Here is a 12,127-nt window from a genome sequence, read left to right as displayed (position 1 = left end):
GTGAACCCTATGGTCATTGAATTGCCTTTCCAGTATTTCGCTCTGCCCTTATCATTTTTTTAATGTCTATATTTGTGTGCCAAGGGTGTTTAGTGTTTAGCTAGTAAATGTTATTATTTATAAATTATTAAATATTAAATATTATCAAATGTCAGCAATACATAATTATTTACCTAGAATTTATTGAGTTATAATAGATAGTAATTCTTGTTAAATACAGAAACCTAGTCCATGCTTTCAGTCAACTTGGGTTTAACAGACTGGTAAATTGGGGAATTTTTGTGTACTTGTATAAAATTTTAAACTGTTCTGTTGACTTCGCAAATAGTGGGGCTTGATTTTCAGTGTGTTATCCAAGTGAAGCACAAGAAGTTAAATTTTGATAAAGCAAAGAAGTGGAATCATGCAGTAAGAATTTAGCCATGACTGTACTGCAACCAGGGCAAGGAAACGAGAACAAAGGAGCCAGTTTTCTGGGAGGTGAGGTACACCCTAGTTCTGTTGTGCAGGATTCCTGCAATGACATTGATGAGTCAGGCAAATGAAGGCCGACATGTATCCATGGTTAAAGTGACGTAACACTTCCCACCGATCTTTTGCACTTTTACTGTGGGCAGTAAAATCCCAATTATTATCTTATTTACCTTTTAATCTTCAGGTTCTGGCCACTGCCAAGTGACTCACTCAACCATATACTTCCTTCCCTTCCCAATAATGGTTGCAGTGTCGCATGAAATAGATCACTTTTTCCCAAATCGCTTCTTCATCCACATGTTTGCCTCCATAATTTCCCTATCACTACTCTAGGTTTCTGGTAGTTTTTTAAAGTAATTATCTCAAGATTATAGACAATGAGGACTTTTAGGGCACTGAATTGGGGACTACCACACATGACAAAAATGCAATATCATTGTCAAAGAAGAGAGAAAAGTCACATCCAGTATGTAATAAAATCACTGATTGATTAGAAAATATAAACAGGTAGATATAGACAGTGGGGTCTTGCCCTTCAATTTAGCTCCTAGTTCTTGCTAGCTTTCAAAAAAAAATGTATTTTGCTACCTTTTCCTTTTTGTAGGCTGGTTCATGGATCATATTAACTTTAAGGTCAAGATTAGAGTGGTGCTGGAAAAGCACAGCAGGGCAGGTAGCATCCGAGGAGCAGGAAAAGTGACGTTTCAGGCAAAAGCCCTTCATCAGGAAAGCCCTTCATCCTGATTTTCCAGCACTTTAATCTTGACTCTAATCTCCAGCATCTGCAGTACTCACTGTCATCTCATCTTAACTTTAACCCTATTCCAATATTTTATTAAGCCGATTTGAGATTACCTCACCCTGGTACCAAAAAAGCAACATACCACATGGGATTCTTCATCCTGTTTACTTTTCCAATGCATCAATCAGCATCTGGCCCACCGACATCCTTTACCTTTATCCTCATTATTGAATAACATTAGTTTCTGTGATCTTTGTTTTCTCTCATTTGACTATGTTTCATGCGCACATTATTGGTTATACCACCTCTGTTCTGAGTTGAGGCAAGAGTGACTACCCTTGATATCGAGGTACCATTTAATCAAATGTGGCACCAAGCAGCACACACAAAATTAAAGTCAGTGGAATTGAGGGAAAAACTTTCTGCCGATTGGAATCATGCATAGCACAAAGGAAGATGGTTGTGGCTGTTGGAGGTCAATTATCTAAGTCCCTGAATATCAGTGCACAAGTTCCTCACAGCAGTATCCTAAACCCATCCATCTTCAGCTGTTTCATCCAGTATACCTCCATTATAAGGTCAGAGGTGAGAATGTTTGCTGATGATTATACAATATTTAATATTGTTCACAATTCTTCAGATAAAGAAAGAGTGTTCATACACAGCAAGTCCTGAATAACATTCAGACCTGGTGATATGTAACAAGGAACAATTACATCACATGAATACTGGGGCATGAATATCTCCAACAACAGAAATTCTAACAATTTCCCTTTGGCTTTAACAATATGAGTCAAGAGTGTGATGCTGGAAAAGCACAGCAGGTCAGGCAGTTTCTGAGGAGCAGAAGAATCTATGTTTCAGGCATAAGCCCTTCATCAGGAATTCCTTTAACAGGTTTTTGAGAAGGTTTGTAGCTCACGTTGAGGTTCTGGAAGTAGGTTTGCTAGCTGAGCTGGAAGGTTCATTTCCAGATGTTTCATCACCCTACTAGGTAACATCTTTAGTGGGCCTCTAGGCAAAGCACTATGGATAATCCTTGCTTTCTATTTATGTTTAGGTTTCTTTGGGTTGGTGACATAACTTCCTGTGGTGACATAATTTCCTGTTCTTTTTCTCAGGGGTAGAAGATGGGGTCGAACTCGATGAGTTTGTTGATAGAGTCCTGGTTGGAATGCCATGCTTCTAGGAATACTTGGACGAAGCACTGTTGATAATTCCTGCTTTCTATTTATATCTTTGGGGTTTTTGGTTTGGTGATGTCATTTCCTGTGGTGCTGTCATTTCCTGTTCTTTTTCTCAGGGGGTGGTAGATGGGGTCTAACTTGATGTGTTTGTTGTTTGGCATTCCAACTGGAATTCTTTCTTCTAGGAACTCTTGTCCCATTCCAGAAATATTCAATATGAATGCAATTATTCTATTCCAACTAACAGGGTACAGAAAACTTTAGGATAACATGAAAACCTGGATTAAACCTTGTCCAGCAATTCTTATCTTGTGTATAGTGCATGTGAAATTTAACTTACATGAGAATCTAACCATTTTATCATCTATACAATGATGGGTGGCAATAACTGACTATATCTGATACAAAATGGAACAGAAGGGCAAATATTGTACAAAATTGATGCTGCTACATTTTGGAAGCACATAGAACCTTGTTAAACAAGGAGAATCAATTAGGTTTGGCTACCAACTGACTTTTCCACTTCAATGGATATTCCAGCAATCCTTCCCAACAAGTGTTAATTCATTTCTGTTTCTAAATATTTGCATAGTAGAATTGGTGTATTTGGGAGCAGTGTTTGACTACAATGGTTGTTAACGTACTTATAATGTACAAGTATCATCTTCCCTCTGGATAAAAGGTACCGCCAAGACATGATGATAGACCTGTATTTTGAACTATAAAACTGCTGAGGCACAGTAGTGAGAGTGGTTGCATTTACAATGTAACTGCAAAATTGTAAAAAAAATCTTAAATTACATAATTGACAACCAACATTTTTTCATTCAGCTCATCTCAATGAACTTGAAGTCATAGAGTCGTAGAGCATGGATACAGACCCTTCAGTCCAACTAGTCCATGCCAACAAAGTTCCCAAACTAAACTAGTCCCACCTGCCTGCATTAGGCCCATTTCCCTCCAATCTTTTGCTCTTCATGTACTTATCCAAATGTCTTTTAAATGTTGTAACTGTATTTCCATCCACCATTACCTATGTCAGTTATACCTGTCTCTACGTAAAAATTTTGCTCCTCATGTCTTTTTAAATCTTTCTCCTTTTACCATAAAAAAATGCCCTCTAGTTTGAACTCCCATACCTTGGGGAAAAAAAACCTTTGCTATTCAATTTATCTATGCCTCATGATTCCGTAAATCACTATGCTCCAGTGAAAAAGAGTTCCAGCTTATACAGACTCTCATCGCAGTTCAAACCCTCCATTCCCAGCAACATCCTGGTAAATCATTTTTGAGCCCTCTCCAATTTAATAGTATTCTTCCTATAACAGCATGACTGCATTGCACACAGGGGCATGGGAACCTGGACTGTAGCTTTAGGGTGCAGGACCTTGAGTGTAGGGAGGTTAGAAACATGGCATCAATCTCGAAGGAGGGTGCCTGTAAACAGGAAGGTGGCTTGAAGTTTGTATACTTCAATGCGGGAAGTATACGAAATAAGGTAGGTGAACTTGCAGCGTGGGTTGGTACCTGGGATTTTGATGTTGTGGCTATTACGGAGACATGGGTAGCACAGGGACAGGAATGGCTGTTGCAGGTTCCAGGGTTTAAATGTTTCAGTAGGGTCAGGGGTGGGGATAAAAGAGGGGGAGGTGTGGCACTGCTTGTCAAGGATAGTATTACAGCGGTGGAAAGGACGATGGATGAAGACTCGCCATCTGAGGTAGTTTAGGCTGAGGTTAGAAATAGGAAAGGTGAGGTCACCTTGTTAGGAGTTTTCTACAGGCCTCCTAATAGTCCTACAGATGTAGAAGAAAGGATTGCGAGGATGATTCAGGAAAAGAGTGAAAGTAATAGGGTGGTTGTTATGGGGGAGTTTAACTTTCCAGATATTGACTGGGAAAGCTATAGCTCGAGTACGTTAGATGGGTCGGTGTTATCCAATGTGTGTAGGAGGGTTTCCTGACACAATATGTAGACAGGCCAACAAGAGGTGAGGCCATACTGGATTTGGTTCTGGGTAACGAATCAGGCCAGGTGTTAGAATTGGAGGTAGGTGAGCACTTTGGGACAGTGACCACAATTCAGTGACTTTTACTCTAGTGATGGAGAGGGATAAGTGTGCACTACAGGGCAAGAGTTACAGCTGGGGGCAGGGAAATTATGATGCGGTGAGACATGACTTAGGATGTGTGGCTTGGAAAAGTAGGCTTCAAGGGAAGGGCGCAATCGATATGTGGAGCTTATTCAAGGAGCAGCTATTGAGTGTCCTTGATAAGTATGTACCTGTCAGGCAGGGAGGAAATGGTCGTGTGAGGGAGCCGTGGTTTAATAAGGAATTGGAATGCCTTGTTCAAGGGAAGAGGGTGGCCTATTAAAGATGAGGCGTGAAGCTTCAACTGGGGCAATTGAGAGTTATAAGGTAGCCAGGAGGGATCTGAAGAGAGAGCTAAGAGCAGCAAGGAGGAGACATGAAAAGTCCTTGGTTAATAGAATTAGGGAAAACCCAAAGGCTTTCTATAGGTATGTCAGGAATAAAAGAATGACTAGGGTAGGAATAGGTCCAGCTGCAAATGTGTTGCTGGTCAAAGCACAGCAGGCTAGGCAGCATCTCAGGAATCCAGTCAAGGATAGTAGTGGGAAGTTGTGCGTGGAGGCTGAAGAGATTGGGGAGACACTGAATGAATACTTTTCGTCAGTATTCACTCAGGAAGAGGACATTGTTGCCGATGTGAATATTGAGTCACAATTAATTAGAATGGATGGCTTTGAGGTATGTAGGGAAGAGGTGTTGGAAATTCTGGAAAGGGTGAAAATAGGTAAGTCCCCTGGGCATGATGGCATTTATCCTAGAATCTCTGGGAAGCAAGGGAGGAGATTGCAGAGCCATTGGCCTTGATTTTTATGTCCTCGTTGTCTACAGGAATAGTGCCAGAAGATTGGAGGATAGCAAATGTGGTTCCCTTGTTCAAGAAGGGGAGTAGGGATAACCCTAGTAACTATAGGCCGGTGAGTCTCATTTCTGTTGTGGGCAAAGTCTTAGAGAGAATTGTAAGGGATAGGATTTATGAACATCTGGATAGGAATAATGTGATCAAGGATAGTCAGCATGGTTTTCTGAAGGGCAGGTCGTGCCTCACAAACTTGATTGAATTCTTTGAGAAGGTGACTAAGGAGGTGGATGAGGGTAAAGCGGTAGATGTGGTGTATATGGATTTTAGTAAGGCTTTTAATAAGGTTCCCCGTGGTAGGCTACTGCAAAACATACGGAGGTATGGCATTGAGGGTGCGTTAGAGGTTTGGATTAGGAATTGGCTGGCTGGAAGAAGACAGAGGGTAGTAGTTGATGGTAAAGGTTCATCTTGGAGTGCAGTTACTAGCGGTGTTCCACAAGGATCTGTTTTGGGACCACTGCTGTTTGTCATTTTTTATAAATGACCTGAAGGAGGGGCTAGAAGGTTGGGTGAGCAAGTTTGTAGATGATACGAAAGTCGGTGGAGTTGTTGACAGTGAGGAAGGATGTGGCAGGTTACAGCAGGATATAGATAAGCTGCAGAGATGGGCAGAAAGGTGGCAAATGGAGTTCAATGTAGCTAAGTGTGAAGTGATTCACTTTGGTAAGAGTAACAAGAAGATGGAGTACTGGGCTAATGGTCGGATACTTGGTAGTGTGGATGAGCAGAGGGATCTTGGTGTCCATGTACACAGATCTCTGAAAGTTTCCACCCAGGTAAATAGTGCTGTGAAGAAGGCATATGGCGTACTGGCTTTTATTGGGAGAGGAATTGAGTTCCGGAGTCCTGAGGTCATGTTGCAGTTGTATAAGATTCTGGTGCAGCCGCATCTGGAGTATTGTGTGCAGTTTTGGTCGCCATACTATCGGAAGGATGTGGAGGCACTGGAACGGGTGCAGAGGAGGTTTACCAGGATGTTGCCTGGTATGGTAGGAAGATCATATGAGGAAAGGCTGAGGCACTTGGGGCTGTTTTCATTGGAGAAAAGAAGGTTTAGGGGTGACTTGATAGAGTTGTACAAGATGATTAGGGGTTTAGATAGGGTTGACAATGAGAACCTTTTTCCACGTATGGAGTCAGCTATTACGAGGGGGCATAGCTTTAAATTAAGGGGAGGTAGGTATAGGACAGATGTTAGGAGTAGATTCTTTACTCAGCGAGTCGTGAGTTCGTGGAATGCCCTGCCAGTAGCAGTGGTGGACTCTCCCTCTTTATGGGCATTTAAATGGGCATTGGATAGGCATATGGAGGATAGTGGGCTGGTGTAGGTTAGGTGGGCTTGGGTCGGTGCAACATCGAGGGCCAAAGGGCCTGTACTGCGCTGTATTTTTCTGTGTTCTATGTTCTATGTACTCTAGCAGAGTCCTCACCAATGTTCTGTACAACCTCAATGTGCGATCCCAACTCCTTTATTCAAAGGTCTGAGCAATGTAGGCAAGTGTGTTGAACGACTTCTTAATCACCATGCCCACCTGTGACAAATTTCAAAGAATTATGTAACTAAACCCCTAGGTGTCTCTGTTCTACAACACTACCCAGGGCCTTATGATTATTTATATACAAGCCTTGTCCTTGTTTGTTTTATCAAAATACAATACCTCACGTATATCTAAATTAAACTCCATCTACCACTCCTCAGTCCATTGACCCAATTGATCAAGATCTCTGTAATCTTGGATAATTTTCTTCACAGTCCACTACACTACCAATGTTGGTGTCATCTGCAAAGTTACGAGCTGTTTCCTATATTGTCATCAAAGTCATTTATATAAAAGACCAAAAGTACCGATCCCCGTGGAACACTGCTGGTCACAGGCCTTCAATCAGAAAAACAACCCTCCACTATCACCCTCGGTCTCCTACAGTAAAGCCAATTTTATATCCAGTTAGCAAGCTCACCCTGAATCCCATACATCTTAACTTTACTCATTAATCTACCATGCATTAAACTATCATTACAAAAGACAAGAGTGAGTATCAGTAGAGTTCAAACATAGAAACAGAAGAAATAACACTGTCCTACATGTCTGTTACTCATTTTGATCATAAACGTATCAAGAATATTAATTCTACATTTCATTTCTTATAATATTGTGATGCCATTATCATCTATAGAAATAAAAAGAAATACCTGCGTATTTAGCAGCTTTGGCTGCTGCATATCCACCTGTAATGATGGGAATGACAATTTATGACAAAGCAGTGATTGGCTAAAAAGTAGAACAATGAATATCATTATGAAGACCAAGTTTCATTTTATTCACGATAAACTTGAAATTTTCAATATTACCAAACAAAAATTGTTCAAGTACAATTAGCAAATTATAATACAAAAGTGAAATACTATGAATCAATGCTCATAATACAAGATTGTTGCAGGTCCTCAAAAGTCCTCACATTACCCAGAAAACGAATCCACCAGTGAGTGAAAAGTCACCTCATAAATAGAATGGAAAGAAACAATTAGCTGCTCCTCCAAAAATGGTCTAGTTTTCTCTATGCTTTTTGCAGGCTGCTTTGTCTTCAGTGGGGTCAAGCTTATGTTGTGGGAGCTGCATTATCCAGGCAAATGGGGATTTTTCAATCACACTCTTTACTTGTACCTTTTAGATGATATATAGGCTTTGGGGGAGCCAGAATCTCTGCAAGATTTCTAGCCTCTGGTCTGCTCTTCTAGCCACAGTATTTTATGGCTAGTCTAATTCAATTTATGGTCAATGTAACCCCAAGCAATGGTAATTTCAATGAATATCAGGGGGCAATGTTTAGACTCTTTTTTGCTGGAGATGGTCATTGCCTGGCACTTGAGTTGCACAAGTGTACTTCCAGTACATGCTGCACCTGGACATGGGCAACTTCACTTCTAGTTTAGGGCTGGATAGTTGGAAAAAAAATGTAATGGATTTGACTGGATCAAGTACCATTAATTGTCAAATTTAGTCTGAGATTGAGATCAGCAGTGTAATAGAGAGGTTTGTCACTGTCTGGTTAAAATGTTTCAGCCTTGTACCTGTGCAATGGAAAGCTGTTATCTCACCAGTCTGTGGAAGGTAGCTTATGGTGGTAGACTTTCGTGTGGAAGTGTGTCTTTTATTGAAAAATAACTTTTGTTAGTTTAAGCTTATTATTTTGTACTAATTTAAATACGCTGGCATCTGGGAAATTAATGTTTCGCTTGGGTGCTGTGGCTCTAAATTTAGTGGAGAATTGACCATTATTAAAGATATTGATGAAGTATTTTAATTCTCCTCTTGTGCAAGCCCAATACCACATATGATAATTTAAAAGAAATATTGCTATTATTTGATGTTATTATCGAATGAGTTTGTGAAAATGAAAAGATGTCTCCCAAAAACCAAAATTAGACCTTCGGAAAATCTCAAGGGATAGACTTGAAATATTATTTTGGCACCCGCTGTGGATGCCAGAATCCTGTATTTTAAAAAAGTTCTTCATTACTGCAAATGCTGCCAAAGTTGTTGAGCATTTTTTGCATTGTTGTTTTATTTAAAATCACATTTGGGGAGGCAGTGGCATAACAATATTGTTAATGGATTAGTAACACTGAAACACAGGCTGTCATTCTGAGTACATGAGCTAAAATCTCACCACTGCACATGGTGAAATTTCAATTCACTTAAATAAATCTGCTACATCTAATGGCATTCACAAAATCGCTGCTGGTTGTCATTAAAACCCATCTGGTTCCCCAAAGTTCTTTCAAGAAGATCTGCTTTTCTTATTTGTTTGGCTTACAAGATGACTCAAAGTCCACAGCAATTGCCTAATAAGCCACTTATCAGTTCTATAAAACAGTCACAAAGTCTGAAGAGAGAACTCAAATTGGGCAGACTGCTTGACATTAACCCAGGCATCAGAAATTACTACAGTGAACCCAGTCTTGTTGACTCTGCAAAGTTCTCTGTACTCACATCTTAGTTCTTTTGCCAAAATTAGAAGAGCTATGCCACAACAAGTAGCAGCAGCCTGAAAGAGTAATACTCAAGCAATTGGTATATTACAGCCAATGACACATGTCACAGCAATCACCATTCTTGAGATCACCATCACCAGAGGGAGCAGGCAAAGTGTTATACAGTTTGGAGGGAATCACCTGCAGAGTCGTTAACATTGACCCTATGAAATCTTGTGGCATCAGGCCAAATAATCAGCAAGGAAATTTCTTGTCAATTATGAACACTAATTAGAAAATGAGCCCAAGGTAGCAAGGGCACAATGTACTTCTGATGGGAGACTGCATGGCCATCATGAAAAATAGTTCAGTAGTATCACTACTCACTGAGCTGTTGTAGTCTTAAAGGAATACGCTGTTTGACAGGGCCTATGGCAAGTGATGAGGGAACCAACAAGAGGGAGAAATGTTCTTGACATCAGCCTTACCAATCTATTTGTTGCACACATATTTATCTGTGACAGTATTGCTCAGTCCAAGCAGATACAAAGTCCCATCTGCAAATTGAGGTTATGCTCCAAAGTATTGCATGGGACAACAATTATCTTTGACCCTCCTGACAAACCCTAATGTCCTGACACTCCCCCATTCCACTCAATCTGAGCTGACCATCCCTCACCATCATGACCCTCCAATTCAGCTTAATCTTAATGCTCCTAACGCTCAATTATTACTCTGACCACTCTTCCTAAAATCTCCAACTTCCCTGATCCCCTAAATACTCCTGACTGGACTCAGCTGTTGCCCTACCATAACTACTTCATGAACCCCACCACCCTGTCTCTGTCCTACAATAACATAACTAGCACGTGCTCTGACAACTATTCCTGACCTGACCAAACCACTCTCCTGACCCAACCTGATTACCCACCTTATCCTCCTGTCACCTTCCTTTACACCTCATCATATAATTTACTACACTCATCCAGAAATCATAATTAACAATGAAAAGCTGTTTAAAATGTCCCAAAACATTTCAAAAGTATGAGTGAATTAATTTAGCAGAACATGCTTAGTGCTGTAGAAAGCAGTGTCGCTTGGCTTCTCCTCATGATCCATACTACAAAGGACACCAATTTCAGGTATTTTCCATGTTTCTAAGGAGGCCAGGATTGGAAGTCCCACCAGAAATGCAGAACTCAACTGGGTGAAGTAAGTAGGAGCAGGAGAGGAAAATCTGGCGATGATTGTTATTCCAAGAAAATCCAGACCTAATATTTCAGATAATAATTGACGTGACCATTGATTAAATCACAAGTAAATGCACAAATAAGGGACATGGTTGCAACTTTGCAATAGATGAGCTAGCTGATTGAATATTGAACTTGTTATAGCATCTCAATGGAAGTGCCCTGAAAGGACATTCTGAACCTTGTAACACCATCCCTTTCACAGGATTTTCATAATATGCACTCAGCGATGATTGGATCAGGGTTTCCATTATAATGCAGAGGGGTTTTAATACGGTCTATCTCAGAGTTAAGCTTACACAGTGAGCAGATGGCTAGGGCCCTATTTATAAAGTTGTCAATAAAATTGATCTTGTAGCATTTGGGACTGAAGGAATCCCAAAGTTGACCAGTGACCAGAAGTGTTTGGTAAATAGTAAAGAAACTATTTACTGACTTCTTAACTGTACATCAAGAAAGAGGAGCTCATTTGATTGAACAATTTCAACGGTAAACTGAGTGAAGGACAGAACATATTCACCTGGATAACAAACTTCTTTAATGTGATTGAAATATTGCAAACATGTCATCTACATATAGAAGGATGTAGTGTATAGGTGTTTGTGCTCAACTTGCCTGTGATTACAAGTCTCAAAAGAATATCCACCATTAAGATATGATTATGGGATGGGAAATGATTTATTAAATAACCTGAACTGTGTTGAACGTTACATCAGTTAAGGTTAGTGTTAGGATTAGGGTTTTGATTCGATGGGTTAGTTTCTGATATCTCTCCTACAAGAACCTGTGTTTGATTTTACCTTTTTTTGTCAAGGGGTGTTTTTGCAGATGTTTCAAGTATTTGGTACAATATCATTAAGTTGCAATAGTCGACTGGGCTTTCAGTAGGGTAAGTTATTCTAACTTTGGTTCTCTTTTGTTAGCGTTTCATTCAGTAGTCTGTAATTAAATTGTTTTATTTAAAACTGAGCAGTTGGGACAGCTGCATCACTCCTGGAATATCCACTTTATACCTACTTAAATCAACTAGAAAGGTTAGGGCCTGGGTTACCTTCTTGAAATGTTTTGAGATGGTATAGCCTGGTCATAACACAGCCCTGTACTGAAAGAGGTTTTATTGCCTTGACATCCACCTAATATGTGTCGAGAGTGTGGTGCTGGAAAACACAGCAGGTTAGGCAGCATCAGAGAATCAGGAGAATCCATGGTTTGGCCAAAAGCCCTTCAACATATGTGGCTAAAAGCTGTGCACCATTCAGGTTGTTGTTCAGTATCCTGCCAGTAGGCACGATGCCTTTACTCTGTGGTGTTCCACTGTACAAGCTGCAGTTGAGCCACCATTGCCAAAGGATAACTATTAAGTGACAAGGGTCATCAGCTCTAGTGTCTAAGGCATTTGCCTAATGACTCCAGCATCAGATCCACATATAAGTGTACAGAATGCATACAACGACAAAAATCTTGCTACTTTTTTTTTACAGCAAATAATTGCTGAAACAATGCTTTTCCTGCCTGGATGGGCCCTGCAGAACTCAGCAGAGTTGGTGCCA

At 40.3% G+C, this 12,127-nt stretch overlaps 1 protein-coding gene across 7 annotated transcripts in view; it reads right to left on the bottom strand.

Annotated features, from left to right (window-relative positions):
• Positions 1–12,127, bottom strand: part of elna (elastin a) — a 271,733-nt gene that overhangs the window by 171,194 nt on the left and 88,412 nt on the right. For all 7 annotated transcript variants that reach the window (XM_060848380.1, XM_060848374.1, XM_060848377.1 and 4 more), the window contains exon 10: positions 7,546–7,581. In XM_060848380.1, coding sequence (XP_060704363.1) covers positions 7,546–7,581 — 36 coding nt within the window. The remainder of the gene's footprint in view (positions 1–7,545; positions 7,582–12,127) is intronic.

The sequence above is a fragment of the Hemiscyllium ocellatum genome, chromosome 31 (genome assembly GCF_020745735.1).
Source record: "Hemiscyllium ocellatum isolate sHemOce1 chromosome 31, sHemOce1.pat.X.cur, whole genome shotgun sequence".
Classification (NCBI taxonomy): Eukaryota; Metazoa; Chordata; class Chondrichthyes; order Orectolobiformes; family Hemiscylliidae; genus Hemiscyllium; species Hemiscyllium ocellatum.
This window is presented reverse-complemented; position numbering and strand designations above follow the sequence as displayed.